The sequence below is a fragment of the Octodon degus genome, unplaced genomic scaffold (assembly GCF_000260255.1).
Source record: "Octodon degus isolate 3935 unplaced genomic scaffold, OctDeg1.0 scaffold00072, whole genome shotgun sequence".
Classification (NCBI taxonomy): Eukaryota; Metazoa; Chordata; class Mammalia; order Rodentia; family Octodontidae; genus Octodon; species Octodon degus.
Genome location: NW_004524648.1, coordinates 7,619,771 through 7,635,870, shown reverse-complemented (window position 1 = coordinate 7,635,870; position 16,100 = coordinate 7,619,771). Strand labels below are relative to the sequence as shown.

The window sequence follows — 16,100 nt, the reverse complement described above, 5'->3', positions numbered from 1 at the left end:
CTTGCCTGGCAAGCGCAAGGGCCTGAGTTCAAACCCCGGTTTCACAAAAAAAAAAAAAAAATAATAATAATAATAATAATCATGGCTGGCCAGACAGGCCCTGCCCACAAGAACCCTCACCTGGGCCAGGTGGCCAACCATTCCCGGCTACCTAACTTGGAGGCTCAGATAGGGCTCAAGTGACCAACTGTCCAGGCAGACCAGCTTTCCCTCAGGGGAGCTGCAGGGCTTGGAAGGGATAAGCCGGCCAAGCAGGTAGGTCTACTTGTCGGAAAACTACCAAGGACAGTCACCTAGTGTGCCCAGGCAGCTGGACAGCCTGCACCTTCCAGTCTGGCCCCTTTCCAGACCTCCTGAGGCCCCAGCCAGCCATCGCCACAGTGCTTCAACAAGGCAGAGTAGTGGCTACCGGTGGCAGACAGGCAATGCTGCTCCAGGCTGGCTTTTCCAGCTGAGCATAGGTGGATCCACCGGCAGGGCTAAGCGGGAGGTGAAGGGTGCATGGGCCTGATGCACAGGACCACCTCCCCTTGGCAGACCAGCCACAGGAAAGGAGCAGACAGACTCTGGGAGGGAGGGCCAGGTGCCATCTGTGGCCCACCCCACTGTGAGCCCTGAGGAGAAGGCTATGGGCTGGGAATGTGCTTTGCATCTCATTCACAGCTTGCCATGCAGGCGCCAGTCACTCAGGGCCCAGAGGCTATGTCTGCAAAGCCCATGTTGCTTTCTTTAAAAACACAGAGGCTGAGGAAGCTGAGTTTTGCTTCTCCTCTGCTGTACAGGCCCTTGGGTGGTGGAGTTTGTCTACTGCCACCTTCCTGTTTCAGCGCTGATACACCTTGTAAGAAACTGTTAAGTGCTAAGGTTGACAAGCCCACAAAACAAGCTAGCGGGAGGGCGCAGGAAGTGAAAAGGCAGCTCTCGCTCATGCCAGACACTCTTTCAAGAGCTTCCTGTGCCTTCCACACTAGGTTCACATTCCAACCGTGTCAGGCAGCTACTTGCACCACTCTCACCTGCACAAGGCACAAGGAAGTTACACAGTTTATAAGTAGCAAGTGGCAGAGCCAGGAGCTGAGCCCAGACCCAGCAGCCCAGGCACCTGCCTCTCCAACTCCCTAGCCATCCACAGGGCGAGCCAGCTAACAGCCAGACCCACCTGAGGTGATCTACATCATGTGGCTCATTTCATTTTCACCATCAACCTCATTCTACACGTGGGGAAAGTGGGGCTCAGAAACGCGAGGAAGCTTGTGCAAAGTTCACAGCTAGCAAGTAGCAGAGCCAGAGTCTAGACCCACATGTTTTTCTGCTTCGAAACATTTGATTTGCCTTGAGAAAACAGGCTACTGGGAACTGAGCATGAAAGGAAAGGGCCTGGTATGAAGCGGGTATTTCTGACAGGAAAATGAATGAGCACAAAGGAGAAACGTGCTCCTATACTTTCTCCTACACTAAGTCAGAGATTTCAGTCTGGTACAAAGAGCAAACACTCAGCTCTCATACCCCAAATCTACACAGATGTCAGGGGCTACTTGTGAGGTGTGCGTTCCCATTTTATGGCATCAGGCTTACAGGGTACACACAGGGCAGTGGGGGAACCTAAGATGGCTACAAAGCATGCCCGCCCACTCTTCCACACTCCAGCTCTGTCAACTGTCTTCTTTTTGGTCCCTTAAAAGAGAAAGGCTTCCATGGGCAGAAACACAAACACTAGTAACTTTGACAGAGCTTTGTTTTTATTTGAATACTGTTGAGTGTGGCTAGGAAAGAACCCACTTGTCTAGGAAGATGAAACAGGTTGCATTAACTAAAAATATGGCCAACAACAGTTGGAAAGCTTCCCATTGCCAAAGGAAGTCAAGCACCAGGGTTAGACATGTTGAGATTATTAGTGCCAGTCTGCCAGGCAGAGCTGAGCTGGAGGTCACCCAGACCTGATGGCTCTGGGCCACCACAGCCGCCTCATCCAACCCTCAGCCTACTCTCTGTGAATGTGCATGTTTCTGGTTGCCTGCTTTCCCTAATTCCATCTTCCTCCCAGGCCACTGGGAAAAATAAGGAAGTGACCCACAGGCTCCCTCCCTGGGTGCTCAGGAAGGTTCTGAGAATCTGAGCTCCTGCTCATAAACGCTCTCAGGAAGGCATCGGGTCTTCAGGAGCCAAGCCACTACCTCAGCCTTGACCGAGGCCTGTGTGAACTGGCCAGTGCCAAATTCCACTTAATTAACTGCTGCAATGAAACTGCAGATACTTGGGTACAACCTGTCACCTACAGTCAGACACCTGGCACAAGAAAATGACAGCTCCAAACGAAAGCAGATGACGAAGGTGCTGCCCAGGCCTTTGGTACACTTTCCTGATGGACACCCCGTGCAGGCTCCAGATCACAGTGACTGGAACTCAAAGCTGGCAAATCACATGACAGCATATTCTGTCTAGGACAGGTGTCCACTAACTCAGGGGGTACCCTACCCTTCACCCTAGAACCCCACAATGTGGCCCACCTGGGTGTCTGCCTGGCACACACACACACTTTAGGGTCCCAAGATGACACAGAATAATGCCAAAGAGGCTGCCCAGGTGCCTAAGTGCCTCTCTGGGGTCCCTGATGGATCAGGGTGCAGGAATATAAGTACAAAGAGGAGTCAGGACAGATCCCAGGCCGGGGACATCCAGTGTGGATAAGGACATGCTATCAGCTACTTTATCAACTGGCCAGCTAGGAGCTGACCCGAACCAGGAGATGCCCCAAACAGCTCCAAGTTCAGCAGGTGCTCACAAGAGAAGGCAGTATGATGTGAGTGGTGGAACCCCCACAGCCTGGCAGGAAGTGTGTCACCACAGCATGTGACAAGCTTGTCTGAAAGGACCCAAACTGAGCTCCATAGACAGCTCTTCCCTGGAAAACGCCTTATTGCCAAATCCCCTTAATGCAAAGGAGCTGCAGAGGGCAGAACAATGGACCACAACCAGTGCTGTGATGTCCCGCCTCGCCCTGGTCTCCTGGGACTCTCAGCTGCTTCCTGACAGGAGCAAGCTGACAGCCTCTGTCCCCACCCCCATGCCAGCCGAGGCCCAGCCTTTGCAACTGCAGCTCCTTTGCTTTTCCTGCTTTTGTCAAGATGTCACTTTCTCAGCAGAGACTTCTCTGACTACCTTATTTAAATACAGCATCCCTGGCCATAGCAGTTAAATCGCAGCACCCTCTTCCTGGCTTTCACTTCCATCCAGCTCCAATGCTGCCATCTTCTAGCTGGTCTGCCACACTGCAGCAGGGATCCTTATGCCTTATTCATGAATGCATTCCCAGCCTAGAATCTTGCCCAAATCAGACACTGAAATATTTGTTGAGTGAATTCAGGAGCACTTGCTGTATCGCAGGCTAGGTCCTAGAAACTGGGTCTACAGAAACAGGAAAGCTCTGTACCTTTAAATGCCATCAGATGGAGGAGACTGGCCTACCACCCAGGAGAGAGTGCAATACCCAGCAGGGCATCAGGCAGGCCTGCCAAATCAACATGCTTATCTTGTGCCAGGACCACACAGCAACCCAGCTGTGCAATCGGAGTGGCCTGCCTCATTTCGAGGCTAGAGATTCAATGCCACAAACACCCAGTTATGAAGTCAAGAGCCAGTAAAAGTGATCCAGAGGGGCACAGAGCCTAGCCTTGGGGTCCTGCAGACCTGGCACAGCCAGACCATGGTGCCCACTGCTAGCACCATGCAGATGAGATAAGGCTGCTTTCTTTTCAAAACACAGTCAGGCCTGTGCCAGAGGGTTAGACATGTTGAGATTATTAGTGCCAGTCTGCCAGGGGTGGGTACTCCATTCAGGATGTTTCCCTATCCCAAGATGCCTGTCTTCTGGAACTGCCCACTTGCCTTTTCTGACACAAGATCTTGCTATGTAGTTCAGACTGGCCCTGAACTCACAACGTAGCCCAGGCTGGCCCCACATTTGCAGTGATCCTCCTGCCTCAGCCTCCTGAATGCTGAGATTTCAGATGTGCACCACAACGCCCCACCTGCCTCCTCTTTCTTTGGGAGGTTCTCCTTTGACTTTCTCCTTATCCTCACTTAAAACAGTCACTAGATTCAAACTATGAAGAAGGATTGGCTGTGAAAAAAAAAAAAAAAAAAAATCCTTGGAATAACAGGCTACTCAGAAAGAACCCCAGCCTGGGAAAGGAGGCATCTAGTCACCTCAGGGGGCAGGCTGTGAAGGCCCTAGCAGGACATCCATACAAAGGTCCTAACTGGCTGTAGCAGTACATGCCTACCTGTAATCCCAACTACTCAAGAGACTAAGGCAGCCAGGTACATCATATGGCTGTAATCCCAGCACTTGGGAGGATCATTTTGAGTTCAAAGCCAGTCTGAATCATAGAGCAAGAGCCTGTCTCAAAAAAACTCAAAAAAAAAAAAAGAGGCTGAGGCAGAACAGCAAGTCTGAGCCCAGCCTCAGCAACTTAATGAAACACTGTCTCAGACTAAAAAAATATATAAAGCAATGTAGTCCATGTTCCCTGGGTTCAATTCCAAGTACTAAAAAAAGGATAAATGTTAAGGTTCTACCAGGAGGGGATAGGGCCAGGAGACCATGGAGGGGCTTCAGAGGGCCACAACACTGAGGGGGGAACCTCCCCAGTGCAGTCAACTCCCTGGAACCTCAAAGGAGGTGGCTTAGAACTCCCTACCTCCTAACTCCTACAGTCTTTCTTCCCACTTATCTAAAGTCCTTTCCAAGGACAGACTCCAGGCAGTCTGTCCTGTTTGCAAGATCTCCCTTGGGGCAAAGATCACGCTTCTCTTCCAGCTTGCTGGTCATCTATCCCTCCAGCCCAGCCTTATCTCTCCTGCTAGCATTAGTAACTTACCCCACCCCTTCCCCCTAGACCCTAGGACCCAAAACATTCCAAAGCTGTTCTGTTAGGTATCTGTCCAACCTGTGCCACGTATGTGCCCATCCCATGGTCTTCACTCATGGAGGCCACACACTATGTGGTGAAGCCACAGGGAACTCAAAATGGCCTATATCAACCTGCCCAACTTCAGGGGAATTGGGCAGGGCCAGACTACAGCAGTTATCCAAGGAACCTTGTGGCCTGCAGACACCTTAAGGGTAGGGAAGTGTCCCACATATAAAATTCCTTGGATATGAATGTTAACTAAGAGGACAAGATGTGGGCTTGGGACCTGGTGCCAGCACCTAAAAAAACTAGAGATGGGGGACCAGGGAGATGGCTCAGTAGAATAAGAGCTTGCCTGGAAAGCGCAACCCCGGTTCTGTGAAAAAAATAAAAAATTGGGGCTGGGTTGTGGGATACCCCACTGCATGTAGAGACCTGTCCAATGCATTGCTAGCCCCTTCCCCCAAGATTATTTTTCCTATCCTGGCCATCTTCCATCTGAGGTGCCCAGGGCTGCCCCTTGGGATTTGCCTACGCCACTGCTTCCACCAGCCACAGCTTGTTCCCCAAGAGCACACCTGCCTCTGCTCTGGGATGGAATCAAACCAGGGCTCCACTACTCGAAAAAGGCAACCTGTAGGCTGCCTAACCTAGTCCCCTCACAATCAAAGGAGGAGGAGGCCCGTAAATGTGTTGGTCAACGTTGGTCAACGTTGGTCGGGGCGCAGCGATTCTGAGAGACTTCTAGCCCTATTCCAGGAGAGCATGACCGCATAGAAGCAGAAACGTAGTGCGTAGTGCGGGTGTCACTGGCAGGTTTGGCCGCATGGTAAACAGTTGGGTCCGGGGTTGTGGGAGACGAGGTTCCCCAAGTGGACTCCACAGTTCAAGCCCTCGGAGACACTTATCCCAGCAGAGATGGGGCTGAGTAAATAACTATCTCCGAGGCGGACCACAGGCTCAGGGCAGGAGGATGAAGGGCTGGGAGTCCGCGCGCACAGCCAGTCGTAGCAGCACCTCCCTGTCCCACGATCCGGACTGGTCTACTTCTCATCCTGCAGAGCTCTCAGAGAAGGAGGAAAACCGAGAGACCGGCTCGGAGCAGCCCTTGAAGGGTATGGAAAAACTTCGCAGCGCACAGCCCCTCGAGGTCCAGCTGGGGCGCACTGGGGACGTCGCCAGTCGCGGGGGCTAGGGGTGGAGGTTCAAGAGGCGCTGGGATGGAGTGGTCCGGACGACGAGCCCCCCTTCCCAGCCTGCGGGATCCCCAAGACGCTCTTGAGTGGTCACCCCTCCTGGTGGCCGGGGCCAGTGAGACCGTGCTGCTTTTCCGCGGGCCGAACCTGAACCGGCCGGCTCAGGTGACCCGACCTCCCGCCGCACTGCAGGGGCGGGGGTTGCGCGGCCCGCGCATAACTAACTTCCCGGACCCCGGGCCCCCGTAACCGCGCTTACCTGGGTTCCGGACGCCGGCGGGGTGCGCATCCCGGTCCGCGGCAGAGGGTGGAGAGGCCGGGTGCGGGGCAGCCGGGCGGCGGCAGCGACACGGTGACCCGCCGCAGAGCTCACAGGACCAACAGCCGGCCCGCGGCCCGCGCCCCGCGCCTGCTCGCTCCGGTGGGCGGGCGAGGGGGCGCCGGCCCTGCCCCCACTCCCACCCTCCCGGTTGCCGGGAGACCCGCGTGGGCCGAAGGGGTTCTTTGTATCAAAGCAGCGCTGACATCACGAGGTGCCCCGGCTCGGGGACTCTGAGGGGCGGGGCCTCGCGCTGGGGGCGGGACCGCGGAGGAGGGGAAGAGCGGTCCCGGAACCCGAGCCGGGGGCGGGGCCCAGGTAGCCTCGCCCACCCAAGGTAGGGGCAGGTGCCGGGCATCGCCAATGGCCACGGGGCTGGGGCGAGTGGGTGGAGTTCGCCTGGGCCAGCCGGAGCCCGCGCGAAGTAAGAGCAGCCAGGGATTCGCTGAGGCCCAGCGTGGACGCTCTAGCTCCAGCCAGTTACGAGCTCTCAGGCCCGGCTGTCACCTCTGTGTAAGATTGGGGCCAGCACCCCACCCCCGGCTCTCGGACCCCAACTACGACTTGCCCGAGTCCGATGGCGCCTATTGATTTTTATCCTGAACCCTGCCCACAACTTTTCTAGCTTTTCGGTGTTAATCGACCACGATCTGTACAATCAAGTAAGTAGTGCAAAGAAAAGAGCCGCAATGAGAACCAAACAACAACAACAAAAGAGAACCAAACATCCAAACACAGAGAGGAGGGCCCTTTCCCGTGGAAAGTAGTAAATCTAATTTACATCAGAACTCAGCCCCTCATAGTTCTATATCATGCCCCGGATTAAAACACGTAAAGCAAACGGTGCTAACAATACAGAGCAAACACATATTGCAAATACAGTTTCCTTTTGAGTCGATGTTGCGTTACATAACTTTCGGGAGCAAGAAGATTATCCTCCGGGCTGACTGGCTCCAAGCCACCTCTGCCTTCCCTGCGTTGTCCCTCAACAGCACGGCAGCAGAATCAGCTGGGCACACCTGTGTGCTTTGGTCCAGCACCCCTAGACACACACAGCTCCTCTACCCATTTCCTGCTCTTAGCTTCCTTGTTCCCAGTGTTTCTCTGGCAAGTATGTTCACAGATCCCCCATTTACCAGGGCAAAGCAGCCCACTAGCCCGCTAGAGCCCAGACCTGCTTGGCACAGCCTAGGCAAGAGAGGCGTCCAGCCAAGAATTGCCTGGAGAGGGAGACTGCAGCAGTGGACACGAGGTGGAAAGTCCTCCTCTGAACTCAGCCTGCAGTTTCTGAGCTGACCTTTGGATCTGTGTGCAGAGCCTCAGCCTGTTCTCGGCCTTGCTAGTGTCCACTCCCACAATCCCTCCCACGGTGGAACATGGTGGTGGAGCACAGTGGTGCGTCTGGGAGAACCCTGGTGGGGCAGTGAGGCATCCTACTCAAGACGAACTACATCAACTCTGGGACCCAGTGTGTTCATCTGTAAGGCAGGGGAAGCCCCATTCTAGGACTGCTGTGCACTCTCCCCTGAACAGCACACAGTTTTAGGTCCTTGTCAAAGGTGTGGTACCCAGATGAGTCCTGAAGTCCAGGGCTGGCCCTGGGTACCTTCTCAGCTCCACCCAGACCTGAGCTCTCCGCAGTCTCACGCAGAGTTCAGGGTGTGGCTGAGGCTGGCAGTTAGCTTGGTTTCCCTTCCTCTCTCAAAACTTGTCCCACATTGCCCCTGAGGATGACTGGGTTCCAGAAAGCAGGTCACATGTGGGGATTGCCCAGAACTGACCAAAGAAGCAAATCCTCCAGGGATCACTGTTTGGGGGAGGGGGCTGACTCTCAGCAGAGATGAGTATGCAAAGCCAGACCTGTCCAGCAGCTCCCAGCCCCAGCCAGACCTCAAGAAGGTTTGCAAGAGCACAGTGGAGGGTGTGGTTTTAGGGGATCCCTCTTTATTTAACCCATAGGTAGCAGGGCTGGCATTTGTCCTGAAAAGCAGGGGAGAGAGGAAAGCCAGAGACATTGAATTTCTGGATGGGTTTGAGGGCTGCCCACTTTTACTGACCACAGAGAAGTCTTTTTTTGTTTTGTTCTGAGACAGGGTCTTAGTATATAGTCCAGCTTGGACTTCAACTATCTAGCTCAGGCTGGCCTTGAATTTGAAATAATTCTCCTCCCTCAGCCTCCCAGTACTGGAACTGTAGGCAAGTGCCACCCTGCCCAGCAAAGAAGTCATTTCGTGTTTTGAGGTCTCAGTGTCAACTTCTACAAAGTGGAAATAAGACATTTTTTTTCTTTCAGTTGTGAAATTTAAGTGAAATAAGTAAGTGTCTAGTACAATGTCTGTCTGGTGCAGGCACTTGATAAATAACAGCAAAAATCACGAGCCCCAGTAGGACTCTGTGATTCTGGGCATGAGCTCTGATACCAAGACCAGGTCTTGGTCTCACTACTTAGTAGCTGAATGACCCCAAATTTAATTCCCAATGCCTCAGTTTCCTCATCTGTAAACTTTAGAAAATAGTATGTTTAGGATTACCGTGAAGATCAAAATAATTAGAACCTATACAACACTTAGAACAGAGCCTAGCACCCAGCAGGTACTCAACAGATGTAACCATTATAAATTTCCAGTAACCCCAGCACTCAGGAGGCTGAGGTAGGAGGGTCACTTAAATTCAAGGCCAGCCTGGGCTAAAGAGAGTCCAAGACTAGCCTGAACTTCAGAGTGAAATCCTGTCCCACACACAAAATTGTCTTTATGGTACAGAGCTCAGTGGGACAGAGATGAGGGTTAGAGCTTGAAGCAGCTTGTGGGAGAGTTTAGGACTCCAACTTGAAGGGGGCACCTGTGACATCCCAGCAAGGTCAGCGCAGTTGTGAGCATTTCAGAGCTGGGCTTGGGGTTATGTCAGGGGTGCAGGAGTCAACAGGATAGGGGAGCTGAGGACTCTAGTTAGGTCTCAGTGACCCTCGTTCAAACATGAGCTCAGGATGAGTGAACAGAAAATACAGCTCTGCTTCCTGAGCCCAGCACCCCCTCCACTGAGGCTGAAGGGAACTGGGGTGGGGGGGGCCTTGAATCAGCCTGCCTGGTCCCTTGTCACAGGTATGTGTTAGATATCATGGAGTCAAACTCATGCTAGGAGAGCATCTCATGTACTCATCTCCAGGTTGCAGATGGGAAGACTGAACATCTGAGAGGGCTGGGAATTTACCCAAAGCCACGCAGAGAGGTGTCTTCTGAGAGGGACCGAAACAGCTTCCTGTTTGTTAGTGCAGGGCCTTCTCCTTTCTGCTGTGGTCTGGAAGCCTGACTGATGGGAGTGTGAGGGGCAGGGGACTGAGGGAGGCCAGAAGTGGATTTTTTTACCTTGCTTGCCCTGTGCTGTGAATCTCCTCAGGGGTCTGACTTGCTTTATCAGGAGTAAAAACAACTTCTTTAAAAATGGAGACCTAGCCAGGAATGGTGGCGCACACCTGTAATCCCAGCACTCAGGAGGCTGAGGCAGGAGAAGACCAGTCTGAACTACAACATGAGCTCAAGGCCAGTCTGAACTGTATAGTGAGACCCCTCCATCTCAAAAAGGTAAACAAACAAAATGGAAACCTAGCCTGGTGCGATGGTATATGCCTGTAATCCCCACATTCTAGGAGGCTGAGGCAGGAAAGACCAAGAAGCAGGCTGAAACTTGGGATGGCACAGCTCCTGCCCCCAAGTTCCTAGTAAGAAAAGTCTGCATACCAGAGCCCTTCTTCTTCAGCAGGGAGGTGTCCAGGGGCCCTGCACTTGGCTGGAATCTTCCTGGGAAGAGGAGAGCACAGGTGAATCCTACTTCCTCTACCAGCCCTGAAGATGTGGAGCTGCCTCTGGACCTGCCCGGCTCCATGTTGAGCTGGGCACCTGACAGCCAGCACTGGGTTTCCTTCAACTTTTCAGTCCTGTGCCAGCCCAGAGGCATATCTTGCCAGGTCAATGTCCTGTGGTCCTCTGCTCTGGGACCAGATTCCCCTGTATGTGTGGCTGGACACTGCCCTTGGGGCTGGATCAGGCCTTTGTCTTTGTTTTGAGGCAGGGTCTCACCATGCAGTTCAGACTGTCCTTGAACTCACTATGCAGCCAAGGCTGGCCTCAAACTCCCAGCAATTCTCCTACCTCAGCTTCCAGACTGCTGGGCTTATAGGCATGTGCCACCATGCCCAGCCTCACCAGTTTTTATTGAGTCTGGAACCCAGGCTGAGTTTTCAGAGATGCCCAGCTCTATTTCTGTCAACTGGTGCACACAAAATAATGGGCTTTCTTACTCACTGAAACCCAACTGGAGGAGCTAAATGGTGAGAAAACCCATTTCCTCTTCAACAAACATCTCCTCTGACTCACGCAATCATCCAAAAAGAGGAGGAGGCAGGGAGGGGAAGTAGACAAACTCTCCTTTTGACCCGATCTCGGTGAGGGTAAACTGAAGGGAGACTTCCTGTTCCTCTGCTCTTGGTACCATCAGGTCAACAAATACCCCCTACAGCATAAATCACTCTCTCCCTGCGGGCACCCCAGCATCCTGCCTTAGACTTGGGCAGTGTGGATGTCCCATGCCTGGTGCCATGACCCGTGCCAATTCATTGCCTATTCAGCTAAGAACTGTGTTTTGGAGAAAAAACACTGTCTCACTCTATAGTCCAGGCAGGCCATGAATTCAGCGGGTAGCCCAGTCGAGCCATGAACCAGCGTTCCTCCTGCCTCAGCCTCCTAAGTACTGAGGTTATAGGTATTTACCAGCTAAAAACTTTTAAGAATGGACACTAGCACAGGGCCTGGGGTTTGATCACTGGGACCACATGTTGCACCAGCCCTGCGCCTAGGCATACTGAGCCAGCCACGAGACCAGGCGCGGTGATGCATGCCTATAATCCCAGTGCTAGGGAGGCTGAAAACAGGAGGCTCACTATAAGTCTGAGACACATGGTGAGACCCTGCATCAAATACATTAAAAAAAAAAAGTATGGACACTAAAGCAGGGGCTCCTAAATTGTGTCACACATTAGAATCACCTTGGAAACTTAAAGAACATCGGTGTAGCACTCCAATGCCATGCAGGGTTTTTGGTGGTGGTTGAAGATCCCTGGGTGACTGCAATGCAGAGAGGTTTGGGAACAGCTCTGCTGAAGACTGGCTGACGACAGTGGGTGCTGGCACCACCCCAGGTGAAGCATTTGTTTGTTTCTCATTCACTCCTTCATGCATGAATAGTTAATGAAGATCTGCCATGAGTAGGGCCCTGTGGTTGGTTCTGGGGACACAGTGTGACCCCTACCGGCTCAGCTAGGCTTGGTGGAGCTGATACTCTAGTGAGAGAAGTCAGATGATATGCAAATGAATTAATGACCCGCACATCTTGTACTGTGATGAGAAGCAGTGCATCGTGGTGAGGGACAGAGAGCGCTTAGGGCAGGAGGACTACGCTACCCTTTCTGGGAGGCGTCGTGCACCTGCTTGGTGCCCACACTTCCCCCTGCCCTCTGAAAACAGGTCTCATCCTAGGTGACATGACCCAGAAACAGAGCCAGGGCTGTTCCTACTCAGGACTCCCTGCTGCCTTTCTCTGCATAAGCAGCTTCTTGGCCGCAAGCAGAACTACCTGGGAGGCAGCAGAAAGTAATTAAGGGTGAGAGCAGAGTGGGCCGTTAAGGAACTCCCTCTGTTCTCCAGCATGCCCAGAGAGCAGCCATCCTCTGTCCAGTTCAGCAGGTTCTGAGCAGCAGCAGCTCAGGCCAGGCCACTGGGATTCACCTACGTGCCTCTGTGACATCACCTGGGCAGTGCCTGGCCCTGCAGATGGTGGTGTCTTCTGCTCCGTGCCTGGGTGAGGGGTGGGGCGGGGTACCTGGGTGCTGCCTCATGCCCCACTTCCAGACCCAGAAGGACAAATGGTGGTACTTCCCTGCGTGCCACCTACCTGGGTGCCAGCGGAGGTGAGCAGGATAAGGCCCAGGTTCTAGGAGAAGGGGTGGGGGCAGGCCTTGTTGCTTCCAAAAATGTTTTGTGGAGCTCCCACCTCTGAAAGCGAGCAAGGGCCCTGCAGACAGATTAGTAGATGACTCCTGATGCCCCTTGGAGATGTCATGGGCGATCACCAGTGGGAGAGAAGCCTGGCTGCTGTTCTAAGAGCCTCAGGTTTGGACAGAACCTTCGCACTTGACATTCAGCAACAGGAGGACTGAAGACTCCATGCATGCTTTGGGAGGAGCACGCCCAGGACAACCGTGTGCCAGATTCTGCACACGAGGTGTTTTGTCACCTTGGTTTTAGTGACGCAACAGCCGTGCTCGCTTCGCAGCACAAATACAAAAAATACAGAAGCAAATGTTCTCGTGGCCCATGATACAAATTCATGCCCCAGCCTTGTGGAGCAGGTATCACCCCATGCACAGCTGGGGACAGCAAGGCTCAGAGAGGCTACTCAAGGAAGCCCAGCAACATCTAATTGCAGCTAACCAGAAGAACCGAGGCTCAGGCTGGCCCGGCACCTCCAAAGTGACTGTGGTGAAGTCTGCTTCTCACTAGTTCAATCACTAGCATGCTCATTTACTCACATGGCATCGCTGGGCAGGATGCGCAGGCCAGTCACGGCACTGCCACTGAGGATAAGCAGCCATGTTCCTGGAGCAACTAGTGCTGCTCCTGTCCCTGAGCCCCAGGACGTGTGGGTGCCAGGTGCCCTCAGTCACTGGTGAACATGGAGGTGTCAAAGGTGTGCACTTGTAGAGCCCTGAGCCCAAGAGAGGGGCTACATGACCCTGCAGTCATAGGGTCCTATCTGTTTACAGTGGGTGGAGGAGCTTTGGAGCCCCACACCCAGTACCTTCTGTGGCCCCACAGCTGGACCTGCGGGCATTGATCTCTGTGGGGTCATCCTCAAATTCTCCCCAGAGCAGCTCCCCAGCAGGCGGGCCAGGAAACCCTCTGAGAACTCATCATGGTCACGGTCACTGCCCCTGCCCCTCCTCATGGCTGCATGGGCTCCCTGCTTCTGGGTTCTGAGCCCACAAGGAAGCTCATGTCTTCCACAAGGGACATGCCAGGTTATCGGTCCTTTGTCTCAGAGACTTATTCCTCACTCTTAGGCAAGGATGGTTGCAGACAGAGACAACTTTACATCCTTTATGGAGTTGGAGCACACTCACTAGAGGGCTTGTGGTTCCACTTTGAAAGCAAACACAGGGGCTGGTGAGATGGCTCAGTGGTCTAAAGCACCTACTTAAAAAACAGGCTCAGCAAGGCACAGGGACCGCGGTTCAATCCCCCAGCACCACATGCTAGCCAGCCCGCCCCGCCCCCTGGTGGGCTGAGCTGGCCACACACACACACACACATTAAAAAAATAATAATAATAATAATAAAAAAAAGAAAGCAAACACAGCCCATGATGATGACACTCCAAATTATCTTAGATTATAATGAAAAACACCCCCAACCCATAACCAACAAGCCACCAAGCCACCCCACCCATGGCACCGTAGGGCTGTAGGCTCTGCCCTGAAGAGAAGGAGGTGGGCCCAGGAGACAGCAGTCCTGCTGCCAGGCCCAGGGCAGCTCACTCACTCGGGCCTGCCCAAGTCCATTCCTGAATAAACAGAGGCCACAGCAGTGCTGGAGACCTGCTCGAGGACACTGTGTCCCACCCTGTCTCAGGCCCAGGCCCAGGGTCAGGCACACATACCTCCTCTGTGGCTCACCTTTCAGGGCTGGGCTCCACAAAGGGAAACCAAAGGCGCCTGCCCTAGGACACTGGGCCAGTGTTCCTCCTACCTTGGGGAAACCACAGCCGGCCACCGCCCAGGTGCCTGAAGGAACTGCTGTGTCTAGGTGGAAACTGAAGAGGGCCAGCCCCTAGGAGGCCGGGGCTAGGGCAGGGAAGCTGCTCAGGGTACCCTAAAAAGAAGGCTTTCTTTCAGGCTAAGTCCTCTGCCTCCCCCACTAGACCACAAGGCCTTATTCATGGGCGCGAGGTGCCTGGTGCCCGAACAGCGGAGGCTGCAGCCCCAGCTCTCTTTGCACCATCTCTTGCCAGTGTCCCAGCCCAGCTTCCCCGCTGACCAGCAGCATTAGTAACAGTGCAACCTGCTCTTATTTGCAGGTATCTACAAAGTTGCCCCCAGTCCTAAATAATCAGCCTTCACTGAACAACCGTGCCTATGAGAAACAGCCAGTTGGATTCCTGGGAGCCTCTGGCCATGGCACGTTTGCCAAGCAGTCAATGCATGACCTTGTTTTATGGAGGTCTCTGTTTCAAGATGCTCTTTAAGTATGTGACACAGGGGCTGGTAAGATGGCTCAGTGGTCTAAAGCACCTACTTAGAACAAGCTTAGCAAAGCACAGGGACCGCAGTTCAATCCCCCAGCACCACATGCTAGCCAGCCCGCCCCGCCCCCTGGTGGGCTGAGCTGGCCACACACACACACACACACACACACACACAAATTAAAAAAAAAAAAAAGTATGTGACACAGATTCATTAACACAGAACTCGTGAGCAGCAGCACTGTAACGCATTCCTGCCTGGGAGCAGCGTCTCTCACATGTTCCTCACAAGTACTTCGCAGCCTTCCTGCCCTTAGCAACCTAGACAACACTGGGGGCCATAGCGATCATGCTATGTAGTGAAATCTCCCGCTGGGAACTGTGGTGCATAGCCAGAATCGCAGAGACTCAGGAAGCTGAGGCAGGAGCATCGCAAGTTCAAGCCCAGTTTAGGTAGCTCAGTGACTTAGTGAGGCTTTCTCAAAAACCATGGGTGGGGCTGCTGAGAAAGTAAAGATGGTGTTAAATAAGCCCCCAAAGAATACTTGTTGGCAGTACAAGAGCTGAAAGGAGAAGTGGCCCGCTAACCTCAGCTACCAAAGTGCAGCTCAACTTGCCAGCACTCTAGAAGTCTCCAGATGACCACAAGTCACTGCATTGATTACAGACTTTGAGATTTGCAGATCCAGGACATGCACATAAGGAGGCGCACCTGCAGGCCAGGGTTGCTGAGGGAGGGGTGGGCTGTTCAGCGACAGCTATGGGAGGAAGCCCTCGCAGTAGCTCAGTGAAGGTTGTTACTGCGGTTGTTATTATTTGTTGAGCACGCCACATCTTGACACCTTTGCTGTTTCCTTTCCTTGTGTTTGTTCCATTGCATGAAGCCCAGAACCAGATCTGATTCTCACCTGCACTGGTGCCAACTGGGACGCCTTCTGTTGCCTTGTTTGGTTTTGGTCTTTTTTGATTTTTACTGGGTGTTTGTTTTTGGTTCAATTGTTTTCTAGGGGAGGTTTATTTTTTTTGTTTTTGGTGCCCAGGAGGACCAAACCCAGGGCTTCCAGCTTGCTGGAAGCCAAAATCCCCAGCCCAGGCCTTCTGGTTATGCTGGTCCTTTCTCCCTGTCCTGTCTCCAGCATGCTTCCCGCTGCTGCCTTGCAGCTGCTGAGGGCTTCATGAAAGCAGCCTAAAGAGCCCTGCCTCTGTTCTCTGGCTCTGCACACGCTGTCTGTCCAAGGCCATCACTCTGTCTCCCTCCTGCTACAGTATATGGCTCATCAATGCACCCTGCTATTCAGGCTCTCAAGTGCGCCCCTTTGAAAGTTCTTTGCTCCTGGGATTCCCCCCACAGGACCTCTGCTTCATCCCTCTCTCTGTCCC

General features: G+C 53.3%; 1 protein-coding gene across 2 annotated transcripts in view; it reads right to left on the bottom strand.

Moving 5' to 3' along the window:
• Positions 1-6,640, bottom strand: part of Rab11fip4 (RAB11 family interacting protein 4) — a 43,947-nt gene extending 37,307 nt beyond the window's left edge. Inside the window, exon 1 of one of the 2 annotated variants that reach the window (XM_023719867.1) lies at positions 6,369-6,640. In XM_023719867.1, the coding sequence (XP_023575635.1) occupies positions 6,369-6,398 (30 nt within the window). In that variant the 5' untranslated portion in view covers positions 6,399-6,640. The remainder of the gene's footprint in view (positions 1-6,368) is intronic. The other variant, XM_023719868.1, reaches the window with a different exon arrangement.
• Positions 6,641-16,100: the final 9,460 nt, after the last annotated feature.